This window comes from Artibeus jamaicensis, unplaced genomic scaffold (genome assembly GCF_021234435.1).
Source record: "Artibeus jamaicensis isolate MK-2021 breed Jamaican fruit bat unplaced genomic scaffold, CSHL_Jam_final contig_2790, whole genome shotgun sequence".
In the NCBI taxonomy this organism is placed as follows: domain Eukaryota; kingdom Metazoa; phylum Chordata; class Mammalia; order Chiroptera; family Phyllostomidae; genus Artibeus; species Artibeus jamaicensis.
In genome coordinates, this window is record NW_026521616.1 from 2143469 (window position 1) to 2166119 (window position 22651).

General features: G+C 36.9%; 1 protein-coding gene and 1 pseudogene across 1 annotated transcript in view; one reads left to right on the forward strand and one right to left on the reverse strand.

Moving 5' to 3' along the window:
- The window catches only part of CPD (carboxypeptidase D), a 64904-nt gene that overhangs the window by 33838 nt on the left and 8415 nt on the right, over positions 1-22651 (forward strand). The window contains exons 7-17 of the mRNA XM_037162776.2: positions 178-345; positions 5076-5185; positions 7975-8077; positions 8565-8707; positions 10321-10490; positions 11877-12200; positions 14837-15032; positions 17249-17384; positions 18273-18404; positions 19370-19465; positions 19564-19628. Of these exons, the coding sequence (XP_037018671.2) occupies positions 178-345; positions 5076-5185; positions 7975-8077; positions 8565-8707; positions 10321-10490; positions 11877-12200; positions 14837-15032; positions 17249-17384; positions 18273-18404; positions 19370-19465; positions 19564-19628 (1643 nt within the window). The remainder of the gene's footprint in view (positions 1-177; positions 346-5075; positions 5186-7974; positions 8078-8564; positions 8708-10320; positions 10491-11876; positions 12201-14836; positions 15033-17248; positions 17385-18272; positions 18405-19369; positions 19466-19563; positions 19629-22651) is intronic.
- Positions 4174-4518, reverse strand: LOC119061990 (60S acidic ribosomal protein P1-like; annotated as a pseudogene).

Below are 22651 nucleotides of genomic sequence, written 5' to 3' on the forward strand. Positions count from 1 at the left end.
AGAAAGATTTTTGAAATGTATAATTTTAAAACGGTGTGAATTTTAACTATATTGTGATTGATCATAGTGAAGCCTGGTGTGTTCCCACTTATCTCCAAGGTAAGATAGCTAAAGCAGTATGTGTTGGATCAAAATGTAAGTGAAACATGGCTTAAGTTTGAATCATTTGTTGTATAGGAGATTCAGTAAGTGTAATTGGCAGAAACAACAGTAACAACTTCGACTTGAACCGAAATTTCCCAGACCAGTTTGTTCAGATCGCAGATCCCACCCAACCTGAAACTATTGCTGTCATGAGCTGGATGAAGACCTATCCGTTTGTACTGTCAGCTAACCTTCACGGAGGTAATGGCAACTTAACATCCTACTAATTCTCGTTGAGAGCACTTGAAAATCTGGGTGGGATTTTGTCTGTTTATAGTCCTAGGCTATCTTAAAATGGGTATCCTGTTATGCTTTTATGCCAGACAGCAATAAATGTCCCTTTCATTACTTTTTAAGCCAATTTTCTCTCTTCGTCCCTTCCTCTCCCATCCCTTTATTTATCTATAGAGGGGAAGGGAAGGATCGAGGGAGAGAAATATCAGTGTATGGTTGCCTCTGGTGTGTCCCCTGCTGGGAACTGGCCTGTCAACCCAGGCATGTGTCCTGACTGGGGATTGAACTGTGATCCTTTGGTTCGCAGGCCCGTGCTCAGTACACTGAGCTACACCAGCCAGGGCCTTCACGAGTGTTTTATATTTATCCCTCTCACTGGGAATTTAGGAACATGCTTGTTGTCATTTATAAAAATTGAACACTAACAGATCTAAATGTTTAGTCCTATTTCTCCCTAAAGCTTAATAAACTCTTTTATATAAGTTTAAATTTTGACATTTTCTTATTAGTTGCTATATATATTTAACTGCAGCACAGCAAAGTCCTGCTCATGTAGTATCTGAGTTTATACACTTCCATGCAATTTAGCAGGAATTGAGCAGTTGAATAGGATGAGAGGTCAAGATGAAAAATTATTACAATGTCCATCTAGGGTTGTGTGAATAAGAGTGACAGAGTCAATTCCCAAAAGAACTGAGAAGCGATGTCTGTACATAGACTTGTGTATGAATGTTGATAGTAGCGTTATTTATAATAATCAAAAAGGATAAACAACCCAAATGTCCCTTCACTGATGATTGGATAAATATAATGTGGTGTACTCATTATGACTGAGTATTATTTGTACTTGAAAAGGAATCAACTATGCAACATAGATGAACTGTGAAAACATGCTAAGTTAGATAGAAGCCAATCACAAGAAACCATATATTGTATGATTACATTTTTTATGAAATATTCAGAATAGGCAAATCCGTAGATAGAAAATTATGGGTAGTGGTGGGCGAAAATGCTAATGGGTACAGATTTTGGGGGGAGGTGATGAAATGTTTTATAACTACATAGCAGTGAAGGAGATTGTGTAACCCTGTAAATATACTAAATAATATCAACTTACACACTTTAAACAGATGATTTGTATTGTATGTGAATTATATCTCAATAAAGTTTTTTTTCTTAAGTGAAGGTATTAGCACCAGGGGTAAGGGGGAAGAAATGTAATGTTAATGTTTGTTGGAATATTTGAAGAAGTATCACAACTGAGATTTGATGACACATACATTAACCTAAAATGTCACTCCATTTTAGAATGACAGTGTATATACTTAGAATATTTAGATTTAAGATGTTAAGTTAGAGAATTGAGATTCTCTAAAAAATTGCTTTGAAAGCTTGACAGTAGAAGAAAAAAAATACTTCCACAGTTGGTAATCATGGATGATTCTCAAAGACCCAAATAGAAGTTGTGTTATAGCCAGGTTGGCAAAATAACTTTTAAAAATATTTTATGTACAAATATTTTTGATAGAAAATATTTTTATATTGAGTTATTTAAAATATTCTGAAAATACATCACATATGTTGGCTAAACCTCAAAACTTACCTACTAGTTACATTCCAGTGGAAAAAAATACAAACTTATACATGTGGTATCAAGACTTTGTTATGGTGGGAAATTCACCTTCAGTCGAGTAGATGTGTTTCTTTCCATGGCATATTTTGTCTTCTCATCTTAAATCTTTAAATGGGTTTTGGACTATTGGCAAAGAAGTTTAAAAGAGGATTTCAATTTAGAAGGATATTGAAAGAGTATAGAGAAAAGTAAGGTTCCTTTTTGTACATTTTGACACTAATTTTTTTAGATGAAATTTATATAACATGAAATGAACCATGTTGGAACAATTCAATAATGTTTTTAGTGTGTTCACAGTGCAAGCACCATCTCTACCCAGTTCCACAGTGTTTCATCTCCTTGTCCACTGAGCAGTCACTCCCTTGTCCCCCTTCCCTTGAGGCCTGGCAGTCTCCAGTCTGTGTTCTGTCCCTGTAGACTTGCCTGTTCTGGACATTTTACAGTAGTGGAATCATACAATATATCACCTCTTTTGGTCTCTTGCCTTTCATTTAGCACAGTGTTTTCAAGGTTCATTTATATTTGTAGCATGTATTATTACTTCATTCCTTTTTATGGCTGAATGTTCTATCACATACTACAATTTGTTTATTTCTCTATTTATGGATATTTAGGTTGTTTCTACGTTTTTACTATCATGAATAATACTACATTGGAATACATTATCTTCTTGAATCCCTGTTTTCAATTCTTTTGGGTAATTTTATGTTTGGCTTTTCAAGGAATTGCCAAACTACTTTCACAGTAACTAAACTATTTTACATTCCAATCAGCATGTATAAGACTTCCAGTTTCTCCACATCCTCACCAGTGCTTGTTATTTTTTTTTATTATGGCCATTCTTGTGGGTGAAAAGTGGTATCTTATTATGGTTTTGATTTGCATTTCCCTATTGACTAAATATGTTGAACATCTTGTGTGCTTGTTGGCCATTTGTATATCTTCTTTGGAGACATCTGTTTAAGTTTTTGCCTGTTTTTAATTGTTTTTGTTTTTTGTCTTTTTGTTGACTTGTAATTGTTCTTTGTATAGTCTGGATTCTCTAACCTTATCAGATTGCTGATTTGATAATATTTTCTCTCGTTCTACGGGTGGTATTTTGACTTTGTTAATAACATTTGATGCACAAAAGTTCTTAATTATTAAGTCAAATTTATCTATTTTTCTTTCATTGTTTATGCTTCTGTATTGATATCATTTTTTAAAATAAATGTTTCATAGAAGTATTTTAAGTCTTTTATGACCTTATTTTTTGGCCTTCAAAAATTAGCAATTTGACAGTATTGAGTAGGTGTTGATGTTGACATTTTTTGTTTGCCTTTTTATTTTAGTTATTTATTTTTACTGTTACTCTGTTATAGTTGTCCCAGTTTTCCCCTGTTGCTCTCCTGTGCACTGCCCACTCCTTGGTTTGAAGTTTTAGAAATGGGTCATAGGTCCAGGGTGAAGTCAAATATTTTTGAGAAATTTGTCTCAGAAGAAGTGTTAAAGTTCTTGTTAGAACTATTTGGGGGAGTAGAATGAACATACTTCTTCATACTCTTAAAGAGCATTTTTTTTAGATATATAAATGTTTGCTGATATTTGTTATCATGGTATTACTTCATCTGAGTTTAAGTTAAATGTGTTCCTTCACTTCCATTCTCATGAAGTGGCGTGGTAAAAAGAAAAAAAAAAGCCAAGGTGACTGAATGGCTGGGTGGAGGCAAAATGAATGGAATGGACAATGGGCAAATGAAAACAAGGAACTAACTGGAAAATATGGGATCCACCCTCTGGTGGAGGAGTAGGCATGTGCAGCTCTGGGCTCTTGTCTCAGAGGCACCCAAGCTGCTCTTTGCCCTGTGGGGAGCATGAAGGGAGTTGATGTCCTTTACACATGTCATAAAGCATCACTTTATTTACCTTAGGTCATGAAAAATCATATGATATAACTCCAACTGACTAATTTTTAATATGAGCAGGAGATATTTTTATTTTCTAATTGTAGGTCAGAAAATAAAGCATTTTTTTTCTGAGTGTAGATCAGGGCTAGCTCTGCTATCCATATATATACCATTTAACCTCTCTGTTTTAGACTCCACATCTGCAGAATGAGATGGGTCCCTTCTTTTTTTTATTTTCAGATTTCAGCTTCTTATTGAAGGTATTACAAAAGAAGTTTAGTCAAAAAGATGAAAATCCATGTCATCATCAGACTCTGCAGATTTTTCTTTCTTTGCTTCCACTTCCTTCTCAGCTGAAGCAGTAGTGGTGGAGGGAGGACATCTTGCTACTGCAGTATTAGCCGTTGAGGCAGGTCCACTAGCCCCTGCATTGCAGATGAGGCTCCCATTGTCGACATTGGCCGGAGCCTTTGCAAACAGGCCTGGCCAGAAAGGTTCAACATTTACACCAGCTGCTTAATGAGGGCGTTGATCTTATCCTCCATGACTGTCACCTCGTTGTTGTGCAGGATAAGGGCCAAGGGCCAAGTAGATGCAGGTGAGCTCTTAGGACAAGGCCATGGTCTGGGCGAGTGCTGGGCAAGTGCTGGGCGAGTGCTGGGCAAGTGCTGCCAGGCAGCCTGGTGGTGAGGGCCTCAGGTCAGTACTGCCTGAGCCTCCACAGAAGGACCCAGTGCCCACTGCCCTGAGGAAGGAAGCCAAGGATCCCTTATTTTAAGATTTCATGGCCCTGTAAATATCTGAATTTCACTGAAAAAGTATCAAATTTTGCTCAGTTTTTCTGATCCTATGTATTACAACAATAAAATTATTTAAATTAAGCCTGTTTTCTTCTAGTTTCAGCCTTGACATGTAAATTATACCTATAAATTCAGGTAAATCCCCAAGACCTTTCCAGTTAAGACAACCTTTAAGTGTCATGCACAGTATTTAATATTTTAGTTATCTATTTGCATTTTCTATTCAGGAAGTGAGCGACTTTTTCATTTCTGTGGAAGAAATTAGCCTTGGAAAATTGTATTGGTTTCCCGTCTCTGACAGTATTATGAAAAACTAACTATATTAATGATTCATCTTGAAACGGTTAACATGACATCTTTTCCTCTTTTCCCTGGTAGGTTCTTTAGTGGTTAACTACCCTTTTGACGATGATGAACAAGGGCTTGCCACGTACAGTAAATCACCAGATGATGCTGTGTTTCAACAAATAGCACTTTCTTATTCCAAGGTAGGCTTGTGCTTAAGCATAATATGCTATACAACTAATTCTGTACATTCAAAAAAAATGCAGTGAACCAAGTCCTGTGGGACTCAGATTGGGTGCTTTCAGAAGGTTAAGCCTTCCACAATTCCTTTTGGGCAGCCTTATTAATTTTCCTTCTCTGTTTCCCATATCATGTTTGAACATAGTAAATGTATTTCCCTATTAGCCTTTAAGCTCAGGTACTGTCTTTCCATCTGTGTATTTTAGCACAGTACCTGGAACATATGCATGCTACTTTATTTCACTTGACTAGTACTTAAGTTATAAAACTAGTAAAGTAACCTAACATGGGGCTTTACAAACTACAGCTCTGGGGCCAAATCTAGCCTAGCACCTGTTTTTTTCAAATAAAGTTTTACTGACACACAGTCACATCCATTCTTTTACATATTGTCTATGCCTACTTTCTGTCTCAACGTTTGAATATGAGTCAGTTTAATTTACTATATTAACAGATTAAAAAAGAAAAATGCTATAGTCATGTGGGCCTAGATATTTAAAAATAAAAAGAGCAAGAAAAAGAAACAGGAAGAAATGAAGCAGAGTTGATAGAACTCAGGAAAGAAATGGAAGAAAAAGACAAAATTACCTCCAAAATGAGGCATAAATTATAAGAGTTAAAGGCCTTATACTTCCCAATTTCAAACTTACTACAAGGCTACAGTAATTAAAATACTATCATACTGGCATAAGGGTGTACATGTAGATCAATGAAATAGAACTGAGAGTCCAGAAATAAACTCTTACATTTATGGTCAGTTGATTTTTTTTTTTACAGTGGGCACAAGGACAATTTAATGGGGAAAGAATAATCTTTTCAGCCAATGGCAATGGGAAAACTGGGTGTTCACATGCAAAAGAATGAATTTTGACCCCTTCTGTGCCCCCCACGGGTGCCAAATCCTTTTTTTTTTAAATTTTCTTGACCACAGAGTCTGACACTAATATAGTCTCCCCTTGATTTCTGTCCCGTTATGTAGTAGAGAGCTCTGTAATAGAGAGCTGTTTTTCCTCTCATTGGCTCAATACCATGTCTTACTTTTTTTCCCCTTTCCAAAGTATGTCCTTTGCCATTTTTAATGTCTTGGCAAATTCATTTACACTATGTAATGTTTCTTTAAAAAATTCTATCATACAATGAAAGTTATTGTGAAAAGTTTAGAAGATATAGGCAACCAAAAAAAGAAAATAAACCTAGAGATCATCAATTATTTAGTATCTTGGTGTATAACTTTTAGATTCTTTCTTTGTGTATGGCCTGAGACTGGACACCTACATCCTCACCTTTAGTCTTGCCAAAATGTTTGCTTTTAACATTTTAATTAGATTTTTTAAAAACTGTCAAAGTAGAGCATTGAGAAATAAGGGAGATAGTAAAATGCGCATGGTAAAGTAAAACTGCCCCAGCCTTTTCCGAGCTCACTATCTCTCACTTGGACTTTTCCAGCAGTGCTCTGATGGGTCTTTCTGGCTGTGGTCCATCTTTAACATGATAACCAGAATAAACTTCCCAGAGCCGTGAATATACCACATATTACCCTTTCTTCAGAAACATTCACTGGCTTCTTACTGCTCTAAGAATAAAGTTGAAATATTAGTACTACCTAAAACTGTGGTGTCCGGAGTGGGATTTATACTAGATAAAAATATTAGAAATATGTATTTTTAAATTTGTTCTTAAAATTTTTATTTTTATGCAGGTTTATAATATACATATTATATTAGTACAGCAATATATCTAAATAATTAAATTGATAGCTGTATAGATATTGATGGAAATGGAGAAAGAGAAAGACGTAGAAGATTATGCAAGTCTCCAGTGGAAAAACCAGAAAGCAAGAGAGCATCACAGTAATCTAAAATAATTTTTATTTGACAAGAGAGCAGTGGGATCATAAGCCTGTAATTGGTGTAGTAAGTTTATGAAAGGGAGCTGTTTATGTGTTTTAAAGTTAAATGGTTAATTCCCAGGGGTGGAAATGGGACCTTGTTATTTTTTTTTCTCTTCATACTTTTCTGTACTTTTGTACTTCCAAAAGCAAGAAATGAAGTTTTGACCATCTTTTAAAGCTGTCCCTGCCACTCTGGTCAGAAGTAATCTTTCTCTTCTCTGGATTCCACTAGCATTTATTTGTGCTTTCGTGGCAGTTCTTTTACCCTTCATTGAGTAAGGGGTTGCCCATGTACTGCGTGCTGCACACTGTGCTAGATGTTGGGCACACAAAGACACTGCCATTTGAAGGACTAGTGTGTGTTGTGTTTTTTTAGGGAAGAGAAAAGGTGCAACCAGTTGGAACAGGGCAGGAGAACTGTGCAGAGTGCACTCAAAGCATAAGGGGCTGGCTGCCTTAGAAGTTCCCCTAGAAGTCAGAAAAGGCTGCTTAATGCACATTGTATGTGAATGATCTTTTCTGGACTTTAAGGTTCTTAAAAACATAAAATGAAAATACCAATATGAACTTTTTAAAAGAGTTGGATTAGTTCAATTGTAGGAAGTTAGAGTCCAGTTTTTTCCAGAGCACATTTAATTTTGATTCAAAAAATAGATAATAGTCATATGTTAACAAATTAAAATGGCTTAGGAAGCTACGCGTTGAAAAGTCTCGCTGCTTCCCATGGCTCCATGCATCTCATTTCCACCTCCACATACACCTCCTTATTAACTGCTTTTGTTCTTTTTCCTTATCCTTCCTGTATTTTTTGATGTAGATACAAATAAATATAAATAAAGGTGCTTTTTCTCTCCTCCTCAGGAAAATTCCCAGATGTTTCAAGGAAGACCTTGCAAGAATATATACCCTAATGAATACTTTCCTCATGGAATAACAAACGGGGCTAGTTGGTATAATGTCCCAGGTAAACAAACATTCTTTTAAATTAAGGTCATATAATTGGATGGATTTTCTGTTTCCCTGGATGGTGCTGCTTGTTACTAATTTTTTAATTTTGGAAAAGAATTATTCTTTTAAAGATATTGTTTAAATAGTTTACAATATTCAAATAACCTTTTCAGCTATTTTTACATTTGGTACACCTTGAATAAAAATAATGTACTAACTTTTGATACAGGTGTTATATTTTACCTCTGGCTATATTACAAGGAACCTTAGATGTGCTAATAAGACAAGGGTAAGCTGAGCTTGAATTCTTCTTGAACATGAAAGTAAAAGTGTTTTACCTGTACCACAAGCATCAAACAGCTCTCAAATGAACACATTATTGTTTTTCAACCAATGCTGAGAAAAGATGAGTTTGGATTTTCACTGGCAATGTTGCTTACCTTTTAGGCCCTGAGCAACTAGCTCAAGTTAGAATTGACTGATTTTAATTTTGTATCCTTTAGGTGGCATGCAGGACTGGAACTATTTACAAACAAACTGCTTTGAAGTGACTATTGAACTAGGTTGTGTGAAATACCCATTGGAAAAGGATCTGCCAAAATTTTGGGAACAGAATCGAAGATCTCTAATCCAGTTTATGAAACAGGTAACTACTCAGGAGTGAAGTATGAAATTTCTCCCCAAAGCAAGAGGTTACATCCGATTTTCATGTGGTGATTTTAAAATACACCCTATTGAATTCCAATTTGGGCTGTCGTGTTTTAGTACAGTTATCTAGAAAATTCATGAATGGAAGTAAGTTTAATTTGTATGCATGGGAAAGAGTTGTAAATGATTAAACACTGCAGTGATGTTTACTTTTAATTGCTAGTGGCCACTTTTTACCCTGTCTTTATGAAAGGCTAACATTAATTGGACACACACATAAGCATCTGTCAAGTGATAAAAAGATGGGCTATGGGGTACTTTTATTCTTTTTATTTTTGCCAATGGTTTAGTGTGAAATGATTTATTTCCTTTTGTTTGGATATGCATGGTGACCAATAGGTAAGACTATAAGAAATATGCTGATAATGGTTAATTATTCAGATAATCTAACCAATACTTTGTGTCAGAACTTTTCGGCTTTACTTTTTTTGCTGGAGTAGCATAAAAGCTCTGAGTGTGCGTACTAATTTTTAAAACCATTTTATGCTAAAAAATTTTAAATACACAGAAATGTTATAAGACAGATACAATAAACACTACTGTTCCTTTACTTAGATTTAACAACTTTTAACATTTTACTGTATTTGCTTTGTTATAAATTATACACACACCTGTTTTACTGTTCCTTTACTTAGATTTAACAACTTTTAACATTTTACTGTATTTGCTTTATTATAAATTGTGTATAAATACACACACCTGTTTGCTGAACTATTTCAGTGTAAATTATAGCTGTTATGATATTTTATACCCAAATATTTCAGAATATATTTTCTAAAAATAAGCATATATTCTCCTATTTGCCATCCTCAAATGCCATGATCTCACCTAAGATTATTAGCAGTAATTCCCTAATATTATTACTTAGTACCTAGTCCACATTTACATTTCTACCTCTTGTACCACAAATGATTTTTATAGTTATATTTTAAAACCAGGATTAAGTCAAGCTTTATGCATTGCATTTGGTTATCACAACTTTTGCTCGCTTTATTCTAGAATAGTCCTTCTATTTTTTATGACTTTTTTTTTTTAAGATTTTATTTCTTTAGAGAGGAAGGAAAGGCAAGAGGGAGAGAAACATCAATGTATGGTTGCCTCTCGTGCGTCCCCTGCTGGGAACTGACATGCAGGGAACCGGCCTGCAGGGAACCAGCCTGCAACCCTGGCATGTACCCTGGGAATCGAACCGAGATTGGTTTGCAGGCCCGCGCTCAATCCACTGTGCTACACCAGCCAGGGCTTGACATTTCCATTCTAAAGAAGCCAAGCCAGTTTTCTTGCCAAATGTCCTATATTCTGAAGTTGTCAGTGTGCTCAGTTTAAACAGTGTGTTTTATAATATTTATGGTAAAGACAAACCTAGCCTATGAAAAATTAGCCTTTCAGAAACTAAAATAGTTTGTTTAATAGGCATTTACGTCTAGCTTTACTCTAAACTCCTAAAGTGCTATTCGTTCCACATGTTTACATTACTAACAGTCCGTTATTTTGGATATGAGCTCCCAGAATAATTAGATGATGATCTTGGTCTCCTTGTGCTTTATCCAGATTCATCAGGGTGTCAAAGGATTTGTCCTCGATGCCACAGACGGCAGGGGCATATTAAATGCCACCATTAGTGTTGCTGAAATAAACCACCCAGTGACTACTTACAAAACTGGAGACTATTGGCGTCTCTTGGTTCCAGGAATTTACAAAATCACAGCATCTGCTCGAGGGTGAGTGACTGAATACTTTGAAATTGAGCACTTGGGAATAAGACAAACATAGTTCCATCCTGGAGGGTTATTACCAGACAGCCCTAAAGAGGCCAAGCAACCTTGAGTTTAATGCTACGAAGTTTAGAGCTGGTTACACATGACTCTCCTCTGGTTGCAAAGCGAGGATATAAACTATTCAATGTAAGGGATTTGTGAAATTAGGAACCTTGGACGGGGGCCTCTTCTGCCCTTCCCACCTCAGATCACCTGCCCCGTCCACCTGTAAAGCCACAGTGAGTGGTTCCCTTCACTGTTGGTAACCAACCGATCTGGGAAGCACCTGTTAGTTGGGGGAGAAGACTCCTGCCCTGCTGCACGCTTCAGTCATGTTGCCCAATACTCTTTCTTAGACACCCCCTTTTTATTCTAAATTATTTATTCTTTATTTAATTTTAATTTTAATTGTTCAAGTACAGTTTTCTGCCTTTTACCCCCATCCCAGCCAGACACCCAGGTTTCATTATTATACGTTAATGCTTTATTGCTTCAGTACCATTTTCTTTCTTATTGCAAATTTTTTAGGAAAGGACATTTTTATCTTTTTTACAGGTTTTTCTTTCCACAAAGGCTACTTACTTAAAAAGAGAAAATTAACTTAGGACTTTTATTTCCTTGGAAAAAAATTAATTTTCTTTATTTCCCCCTCCTTTACAAAAAGCTTAGAATTGGACCACCCGACTGTTTAATTTGAAGCTTACCATTTTTACCCTCTTGTAGTTTTCTTTTTTATATTTGGTAAGTGCAGATGTTACCACAGGATATTCTTCCCCCTACTAGCTATCTTATTTCTGAAGAATTAGTTTGAACACCCATTGAAGTAAGGGTAAGTATATGAAAACATTTATAGTTTTCATTACCCTTTAAAAAAGTGATTTTCAAATATTTAGTGGTCCATAGAGTAATGAGGTCTTTCTTGTTTTTCTTCCTTTTTGGCCTAGTATTGGAAAAAACTAAAGCAGCAAGGTATCTGAAAAATAGGGCAAGAATGATGTGTTTGGAAATAATGTCCTAAGTTAGTACCTTGCAGACTTTCCCAGCCATACATCCTGATGACAGACGAGTGAACTCGGATTCCAGGACACATGAGGGTATCCACTGCTAGTACAAATTTGCTCTTGAAGTCATGTATTTAATCTTAAAAACTCATGTATGTTTTATAGTCTGCCCACGTCTGTTCTTTGTTGAATGTTTAAAACAAATTATCACAAAATTAAAAATTTGACTCTTTTGGGAAGAGGCACCACGTTTATCTCCAGGATTCACGTATCGTCTGCATGCTGTTTCTCCAGGGCTCGTGCACTCCAGCCGCGGAGGCGTGGCTCTGATCTCTCTCCTTTATCACAGGTATAATCCAGTTACCAAGAACGTGACCGTAAAGAGTGACGGTGCCATTCAGGTCAACTTCACACTTGTTCGATCTTCAACAGATTCAAACAATGAATCGAAGAAAGGAAAAGGAGATAGCACCAACACTGATGACGCCAGTGACCCAACTACTAAAGAGTTTGAAGCTTTAATTAAAGACCTCTCAGCCGAGAACGGTTTGGAAGGCCTCATGTTACGCTCCTCCTCAAACCTGGCTCTTTATCGATACCATTCATACAAAGACTTGTCAGAGTTTCTGAGAGGACTTGTGATGAACTACCCACATATTACAAACCTTACCAAGTAAGGGTCACCTTCTTACTGCCTTGCTTTTCTGTTTTTCCTTTGTTTGTTTTTTAAGAAGTTACATTCAACATAACCTATGTTGAACAGTTCTGGTAATTTATTTGGGAGCTGAATGTATAGAGTTGAAGTTTACTTATTTCAAAACATATTTGCTTTGAGAGCTTTCTAACAATGAATCTTGGAAATCTGGAGGAGAATAACTTGTTAGATTAGCAATGTATGTCTTGTGCCCACAGGAAATGTAAAATTTTTCTTGCTAGTGATTGCTTCGACTGCTTTAAAAACCTTTTCACTTTTTAGCTGCAGATTCATGTTCTGACTACATATTACTTAGTTTATTTTGCTGGGAGCAAAGAACAAATTTGGAACTATGAGTTTGTCCGGGATTGTTCTTTTTTTCAAATTAGAAATTTCAGCCTGGTTACTGTCATTTTCTGTACTCTAGTCTAGCAGTTTTCACCTGGTGTGCCACAAGAGGGACACTGGCGTGCCACAAGATTTTTTAAAGCATGCGGTACCTGACTTATTTAGTCAGGAGCACTGACCTCTTTTCCCTTAGATTGTCAAATAAAAACAAATGACAACAGCTAACACAGTAACAGCCATCCATTGTGAATGAATCAAAATTATACCCATTTTTTGTCACATTGGCAAGAAATACATTTTTTGGTGTGCCGCAGAATTTTAGTTTGTGTGTGCAGTGAGATGAAAGGGTTGAAAGTGAGTGCCTTAACATATTCACAGCTACAAAGATTCTGTTCCCATATAAGGTAGTATTTACAGGCTAAAAATCACTGCTCATATCTATCCCCAGTTGAACCGATGCTGTTCCCTGAAGCCTTAGGGACTTACGTGATTGACATTCTCAGGAAAATATGCAGAATGGCTACTGTAAAACCGATGGCTGAGACTGGCTTTATCTTCACTTCCTAGGGCTTCTGTACCTCACTTTCACCGTTTCATTGTAAATCGTCTTTAGGTCTTGTTGCAGTTACAACAAAACTATTTCCTGGATTTGTTGATTTCTATTGTTTGCTGGGAAAGGGCCTTCACATGTTGCCCAGAGCTTGCAGTTCTCTGCTGCATACCTAATGAATGTTATCTAGCTTTTTACTTCTTTACTTTGTTTTTCATCATTGGTCCTTTTAATTTTACCAGTAAACTTAGTTTTTCAAATTCTGGTTGATAATGTTCATAGATGAAAAGAGTGATAGTTGCTTTGGCAATACTAATTGTCTTTCTTCCTAAACTAATTCTTGACTATTTCTGCCCAGTTTAGGTTTTAATATTGTCTATCTTAGTGCCACATAGAGCCTATTTTAAAATAAAATAATAGGAAATTATTTTGCTATCCATTTACTTTGTTCATTTAAATTTTTTAACCTTTCGATTCAAGATGACTTTTTAGTTAAACATTTCCCCCAAAGTACACAACAGCTGCCAGCGGTGGGCACAGGTCGTTTGCGTGGTCCACAGACGGGTGCCAAGTTCCATTGAATAGCTTCCATGGTCAGGAAGCAATAATTTTTCTGTTCTGTTAATTCTTCTCAACTTAATGTGAATATATTTTTCTATCTAACTGTGGTAAATCTTTTATATCAAAGAAAGCAGAGGTCTTGGGCAAGGAGAGCATTTTAAGTCATTTTTACTGTGATACTACTGGTATTGCATTTATAGTAAAGTCTAAAGTTATCTAAATTTCTATTTAAAAGTAAGATTCTCTACATTTTTCATATTCATATTTTTCCAAAATAAAAATTTAAGTGAGGGGGATGTCCCCAAATAAAACAGAATTATCTTCTGGAGTGTGGCCTCCTTGTAATACAGGCTTCCCCTGTTATATTTTAGGAACCCATCTATATCAGTGTATCAGCTGATGTCATTGTGAGAGGCTACATTGGGCTTCACTGATTTTTTTTGAAGGCTCAGTGCATTTGCCTGTTTCATGATGGGTGATTTACCAAGGGCACCTGCCCACACCACGCTGAATGTTCAGCAGTTTGGGGCCAGAAAAACAGCATGACCCCATGCCCCACCTTCCCTATTCACTCAGTCTTGCCCCCAGCAACGTTGTTTATTTTCCTGGATGAAAAGAGATCTCAGAGGGAAATGTTTTGTCCCTGTGGAAGAGGTGAAACCAAAAACAGCAGAAGTACTAAAAGGTATCAAAATCAACTAGCTCAAAAACTGTTTTTGAGCAGTGGAAAAACATTTCTATAGGTGTATTACATCAAATGGGGAGTACTTGGAAGGTGACTGAAATTTAAACATGTAAGAATAGACACACATTTTTTTATAAATAAATTCTGGGGCCGGTTTGGGTCCCCCTTGTATGTTAACTAAATATCAGTGAAGATTGTGTGGGATAGGACCACTGCTGTGAAAATGGTATGAGAAAGACTGAATTTGGAGGAATGCAAAGCTAAGTCATAATCTTTCGCCACTTCTCTTTTTTGGTCAAGGAAAACTAATTTTCTTAAGGTCTTTTGGCATGAGGATAATCTTCTTTAAAGGTTTTGTAATACTTTTCATGTTTCGTTTTCTTTAAAGAAATTATGCCAGCATTAACATATAATCAAAGCATTATATAATGCTCGATTACTGGCTAAATTTGTGTTTCTGGTTTTTGAAAGTTTGGGACAGAGTGTGGAATATCGTCAAATTTGGTCCCTTGAAATATCCAATAAGCCCAACGTGTCTGAGCCTGAAGAACCGAAGATCCGTTTTGTTGCTGGTATCCATGGAAATGCTCCTGTTGGAACTGAACTGCTTTTGGCTCTCGCAGAATTTCTCTGCCTAAACTACAAAAAGAATCCAGCTGTTACCCAAGTAAGAGAACAGACTGTTTTGACCTGCTTTAAAGGGGAAAAGCTCTGTGCTACATAGATATCAAGGCATCATTTTGAAAATTTAATTTCTCCTTAGATTTTACACAGGCACTTTTAGTGCATTATAAACTTTACTTTTTAAAATGGATCATTGTATATACTCATTATAAATAGTGTCTTTCTATTATTTCTTTTTTGGATACAATTAAGAGACATGGAGGAAAAATATTAAAGATTTCTATTCAGTTATCTGCTTCCTTATTTAATAGTCGATCCCTCCAATCTTCCCTTACCATTTTGTACATTCTAACTTCAGGGACTTTCATTCCTAGTTATTTGTAACTAGAATACTATAGTAAAAAATTAGGTGAAAGACAAATAGTTTGTTTTCATGTAATAAATGTAGAATTATTGGATATCTTGGCTGACTAGAGATTTTAGAAAAAGCAACATGGCGTTGTCTACTTTACCCATCCATGACTGCAAAAAGAACTTTGATTCATAGGCTTAAGGCACCTAGGGTTAAGCAACCTAGTTCTGTGTTGTGTTACAGAAGGAAAGAGTGTGTGTGCTTCTGGAACACTCACCGATTGACACTGTCTATATAGAAATTAGAGGAGAAAGGAACTAACATTTATTTAGTACCCACTGTCTGCCAGGCTTCATAACAAGTACTTTACATCCATCATAATTTAATCATCAACCCTGTAATTGTTATCTCCATTTTATACATGTGAAACCTGAGACAGAGGTATTCGATAACTTGCATGAAGTCACACAGCTAGTAAGTGGTAAAACTAGAACTGAACCCAGTGTCTCTCACTCTAAAACCTGTGCGCTGTTTGCTTACACCATACCTCCTCCCCTAAAGGGAATTTGGGAAGAGTATATGTCTTGATTAGAATCAGAAGGAAACTGTGGGATTCGATAAGGTTAACTAATTTATGTCACACTTGATCAAAAAGTATTTCACAACCTTAGGCAAAGTAAATTCCATGCACGGTTTCATGTGAGTTGCATATCTCAATGACATTTTCGTTCTTTTTTTAAAATGGGAGGGTATCTAGGACAGTGGTTCTCAACCCTGGCTACACATTAGAAACATCTGGGAGGTTTTTAAAAACACCAGTGACTGGGCCTCACCCGCAGAGGCATCAGTGTTCCTTGAAAAGCTACGCAGTTTATTCCAGTGTTTGGGCAGAGTTGCTACCTACTGACCTCATGGTTATGAGACTGTTTGCCCCAGGTGAAACACCTAGGAATTTCAAAGCTCCTACTTTATGAGAATTTGCCTCACTTGTCTCATTGGTCTTAAACTAGCTCACTTTAGATTGTTGTTTGTTTTGAACTAAGGGAAAGAATTGTTTGGTAAATTCAGGAAAATACTCACATAGAGAGACCTGTGGTGAAGCCCGTGCATGGATACTTTAGGGGGAAAATCTCCCCAGTAGAGAGATTTAAGGACCAATTAATCAAAGGGTCTCAAATATTTTTAATCTATATACTATTTTAATGGAATAAACAAACCAGAGATCACCTATTCTGATTTATTACTAGAAATCCACAGTATGAAGTATATGAGAAATTAGTTCATGTCATGTATGTAGCTATTGACGCCTACAAAGTATCTGGAGGAGAAAGTATGTGGGCATGACAAATATCCTACTTCATTATTTTTGACATACTGATATCAACTCCTCTGTCTCATTGTTTCTGGATATACACTGATATTTGTCAGATTATACATTCTAGTTTTTTAATCTGGAAAATACAGCCTTATCGTTACTATTGATTCAAGCCAGTGGTCAGCAAACTTCCTATAAAGGACCACACAGTATATATTTCAGGCTTTGGGGGGCAGGTGTTCTGTTACAAGCTTGGCATTGCAGCACAAAAAGTGTCGTATTGTGGGAATGACTCTGTGCCAGTGAAATTTTAATGACAGTGGCAGGCATCAGGCTGGGTCTAGCCTGCAGGCAGTGGTTTTCTGACCCCCATTTTGAGTCATCAGGAGGTCTCTGTGAACATTAGTTCTGCGGTAGTTTTTCATTTCTTTTTTTAATGCACTTGAAGCAGGAGATTATTTTTATTTTTTTAGTTTTGCCTTTTAAATCTGTGCTTAAAACAAACAATAAAGATTTTCCATTTGAGGCATGGTAGGTACCTTTTGACTCTACCTACAGCTGATAAACTTACTGACTTCTGTTTCCATTTTAGTTGGTTGACAGGACCAGAATTGTGATCGTCCCTTCTCTAAATCCAGATGGGCGAGAGAGGGCACAGGAGAAAGACTGCACTTCCAAGACAGGTCAGACAAATGCTCACGACAAAGACCTGGATACAGACTTCACAAGTAAGACTAATTTTTTAAGCCATCGAAGTACTCTGCAGATCATTTTATTTCTCTTTGCTAGGGGATGGGTTGATCCTATTTTGTACATGAGTAATGGGGTACTTTTTTCTAGGTGGCAGATGTAAGGTAATAAATACAGACATCAAGAAAACTTCAAATTTTCTCCTCTGTAATTTACAAAAGTGATTAAAGTCTTTTTCTTAGAAATTCAATCAGTAATGTTGGGAGGTTCCATCACTGGTCATAGAGAGACGTTTATCTCTTACCCTCCCACAGGTGCACGTGCGCACACACATAATGTTTGTTCGTCTGAAGGAACCTATTTCCCTTACTTAGATGGACTCATCCACTACACATACTGCTCTGCAAATTTTTCATTGAGTATGTCACTGACAGTCTTCCATTTCAGTACCTGTAGATCTCTAACAGTCGTGTTACCAGTACTGTTAATGTGTGGCAGTGCCCTGGTTCATTCAACCATTTCTGGACTGGTAGACACTTCGTTTATTCCTAATTTTTTACTCTTGCAAACAATGCTACAGAAAGCAACTGCTCTCTGAAAATCTTCTTTACCTTCAAGGATAGGTTATATATTCCCTAAATTATTTTTTAAAGGAGGATGTGTTCCTCCTTTTTAGTTTCCACTAAGAGTTTTCTTACTTGCTTAGAGTCATCAACCTTTACACGATTATCTTGATGTATGTAAACAGAAAATAACCTATGCTCTAAAATGTACCTTTCTTGCTTGAGATAGTGGCTTATGGAGTAATAAAGTACTTACTACAGATTTGGTAAGTTAGCTTTCTGATTGTTCAACTAGAGAATAGTTTCTTAGCTGCTTATACTAAAATTTTAAATTTATAGACAGTTTACTTTTTTATTTTTTAGATAATGCTTCCCAGCCTGAGACTAAAGCCATCATTGAGAATTTGATTCGAAAACAGGACTTCAGTCTTTCTGTGGCTTTAGATGGTGGTTCAGTGCTGGTCACATACCCATATGACAAGCCAGTACAAACAGGTATTTAGAATGTCACTTTACATTATACTATTTGAGCTTTGATAGGAAATTCCAATTAAGTAATGTCCCTTGTAAATTTTTTTTTAAATGGTGAGCATTTGAGCATACTCCCTGAGCAAATAACCAACCTGATATGGTTGTACATATATGAACTGTCCGAACAGTTCCTGGTGAGAGAGAGATCAGATCTAATGATGGCCCAGCTTTGCTGAGTGGAGCCGTTTGTCACATCTGTTCGGTTTAGTCCACAAGCATTTACTGAGCAATTATTATGTCTGTGTACACTGGGAATGTAAAAGTGAATAAACCACAATACAGAATAGCCTGTCCCTGCTTTAAACCTTAATTGACTGGTTGTACCTTATGGTGGGGTAAACAATTGCTTGCCAGCCTGCAAACTGAAAAGATCGCTGGTTCGGTTCTTGGTCAGGCCACATGCCTGGGTTGGGGGCCAGGTCCCCAGTTGGGGGCTTCCGAGAGGCAACCGATTGATGTTGCTCTTACACATTGATATTTCTCTCCCTCTTACTCCCTCCCTTCCCTTCTCTCTAAAACTAAATAAATAAAATCTTTTAAAAAATGACTTAAAAACAATTGCTTGTTGACTCTTTTTGGGTCCATTGTATATGGAGATAGTTTGTGTCATTTTCAGTGCAGCATACAAGAAATTATTAACAGTAGGCCACAGCTGCCCAAGAAGGCAGTTAAACGTACCGAAGCAAGTTTTATTTGGTGTGATAGTGTGTTTTCTAAACTAACCATTAATACCTTTTAGTGTAAGGAAAATATGTGTCTTTTAGTCACCATTCTGGGCTAACCAGAACCACATGTTTAATTCTAATAACTCCTTGATAAACCTCAGTGGGGTGTAAGAAGGAGAGAAAAATTACTTATAACCCTGAAGTTGAACTTGGAAAAACATCTTTTGTATTTCTTCACTGACTTCTGAATTTTTTCCTTTCTAGTGGAAAACAAAGAGACTCTGAAGCATTTGGCATCACTTTATGCAAATAATCATCCGTCAATGCACTTGGGTCAGCCCAGTTGCCCAAATAAATCAGGTAGTTTCCCTACCCCCCGTTACTGTTGCTACTTTGGGCTAGGGAAGGGGTCTTGCCTTTTGGTTTGGTTGATCCTACACTTCTTAATGCTTTTGCAGATGAGAATATTCCAGGAGGAGTAATGCGTGGAGCAGAATGGCACAGTCACCTGGGCAGCATGAAGGTATGCTTCATAGAACACAGTGAGAATGCGATCACAAATATTGGCCACTGACTTTTCTGAAATAAGCAGGTAGATGGCATCTGCTTCGTGGCTTTCTTGACACAATGGCCCTCAACTAAATCTATGGCGGCATTTGTTTTGTTTTGCCATTTTAATCATTTTTAATTGTACAACTTAGTGACATTAATTGCATTTACAATGTTGTGCAGACATCACCAGTTCAAACCATCTATTTCCAGAACTGTTTCAACACCCAGGACAGAGACTCCGCACCCACTAAGCAGTCACTCCTCATTTCTCCCAGCCTGTTAACCTCTAAGCTGCTTCCTATCTGTGTGTGTGTGTGCCTAGTCGAGGTATTTCATGTGAGTGGAATCATATGGTGTTTGTCCTTTTGTGTCTGACTTCTTTCACTTTGAGTGATGTTTTCAGGTTTCATCCATTTTATTGTGTGTATTAGTACTCCATTCCATTTTATAGCTGAATAATGTTCTATTGTATGTATATACCACATTTCGTTTATCAGTTCATCTGTTGGTGGATACTTGAGTTGTTTCTACCTTTTGGTTATTGAAAATAACGCTGCAGTGGACATTTGTGTACAAATATCTGTTTGAACCCATGTTTTTAATTCTTTTATTTTTTTAAGATTTTACTTATTTATCTTTAGAGGGAAAGGGAAGGAGAGAGGGAGAGAAACATCAATGTATGGGTTGCCTTTTGTGTGTCCCCTGCTGGGAATTGACCTGCAGGGATCTGGCCTGCAACCCAGGAATGTGCCCTGACTGGGAATCGAACCACGATTGTCTGGTTCTCAGGCCCATGCTCAATCCACTGAGCTACACCAGCCAGGAGCCCCATGTTTTTAATTCTTTTGGATATACAAGGTCTGTCCAGAAAAAGTCCAGCCATTGTTAATATAACAAGAGTGGTTTATTTGGTTTGCACAACATCGATGTAACCTGGCAGCCAAGGAGAATGGGCTGGAATGTGTGTGCCTGAACAATGACGACTTCACTATACTAGTCAGTGGGGCTGGTAGATGCTGTTGAGTGAGCATGTGTGCTGTGTTGTGTGGCTGTCACATTCAAAATGAGTGAGCGATTAGAGCAACAAGCCTGCATCGTATTTTGCATTAAGCTTAAACATTGCTCTGTGGAATCTATTGAGATGATTCATAAGGCTGCAGCTATGGGCAACTGGTGATTGACAGCTTCATCATGACAACACACCCCACGTGCGTCATGTCTCTTGCAGTTTTTTGACAAAACATCAAATCACTCAAATGACTCAGCCACCCTGCAGCCCAGATTTGGCACCCTGTGACTTCTGGCTTTTCCCCAAACTAAAATCACCTACCTTCGAAAGGGAATAGATTTCAGACCACTGATGAGATTCAGGAAAATATGGCAGGGAAGCTGATGGCAATTGGAAGAACTGCGTGAGGTCCCAAGGTGCCTCCCTTGAACGGGACTGAGATGTCATTGTCCTGTGTACAGTGTTTCTTGAATCTTATATTTTCTTCAATAAATGTCTCTATCTTTCATATTACCTGGCTGGATGCCTTCTGGACAGACCTCATGTACCAGGAAGTAGAATTGCTGGTCATATTCTAATTCTATGTTTAACTTTTTGAGGAACCACCAAACTGTTTTCCATATCAGCCAAACTGTTTTACATTCCCACCAACAATGTACAGAGGTTCCAGTTTCTTCATATCCTTGACAGTACTCTTTATTTTCCTTTTTTTAAATTATAGCCATTCTGGTGAGTGTGAAGTAGCACCTCGTTGTAGTTTTGATTCGCTTTTCTCTGATGACTAATGGCATTGAGCAGATGCTCATGTGCTCATTGGCCACATGTATATTTCTTTGGAAAATCTACCTATTCAAGTCTACTGCCCATTTTAGAATTGGGTTGTTTGTCTTTCTGTTGTTGAGTTATAAGAATTCTTTATATATTTTGGATGCTAAACCCTTATTAGATGTTTGATTTACCAATAGTTTGTCCCATTGTGTAGGTTGTTTCACTTTCTTGATAATACCTTTTGATGCATAAAATGTTTTAATTTTGTCATAATTATCTTTTTCTTTTTTTGCGCATGCTTTTGTTGTCATATCTAAGAATTCAGTGCCAAATCTAAGATCATAAAGATTTACCCCCCTTATATTTTCTTCTAGTGAGTTTTATGGATTTAGCTCTTACATTTCAGTTGATTTTTATATATGATATGAAGTAGGAGATCAACTTTATTTATTTATATGTGGAAATCTAGTTGTCTGAGCACCATTTGTTGAAAAAGACTGTTCTTTCCTCATTGAATGGCCTTTGCACCCTTGTTAAAAATTAACTTACCATAGATGATGTATGCACTTATTTCTGAGCTCACGATTCTATTCCATTTGTCTATATGACTATTCTTATGCCAGTACCACTGTTTTTATTACTGTAGCTTTGTAGTAAGATTTGAAATTGGGAAGTGTGAGTACTTATACTTTATTATACCCCAAGATTGTTTTGGCTATTCAAGGCTCTTGTTTAATTCCATTTGAATTTGAAGATGGTCTTTTCTTTTTCTGCAGAGAAAGGCTGTTGGAATTTTGTTGTGTGTTGTGTTGAATTTGCAAATCACTTTGGGTGGCATGTCAACAGTATTGTCTTCTTATCCATGAACACAGGATGTCTTTCCATTTATTTGGCTCATCTTTAATTTCTTTCTAATGGTATTTTAATTGGTTGTCCATCCACTTCAGATTAGTCAGGAGTAGTTAGCAAATGGGAGGTTAGCTCATCATTCCATTCACATGTGCAGCCAGAAAATTGGCTTCATAACTATGTTACAGAACTAATCGATTTGATCTAGAAGAGAGCAACTTTCAATATGCCATGAGAAGTTAGAGGCAGATCAGGTTACACCTAGTTAGAGATGTAGCCTACTCTCTGTAGAGGACATGGCATTAGGGTGGAGATGGTGAATCAGCAGGGCACTTCTGGAGAGGAAGCAGTATGGGCTGAGGTCAGTA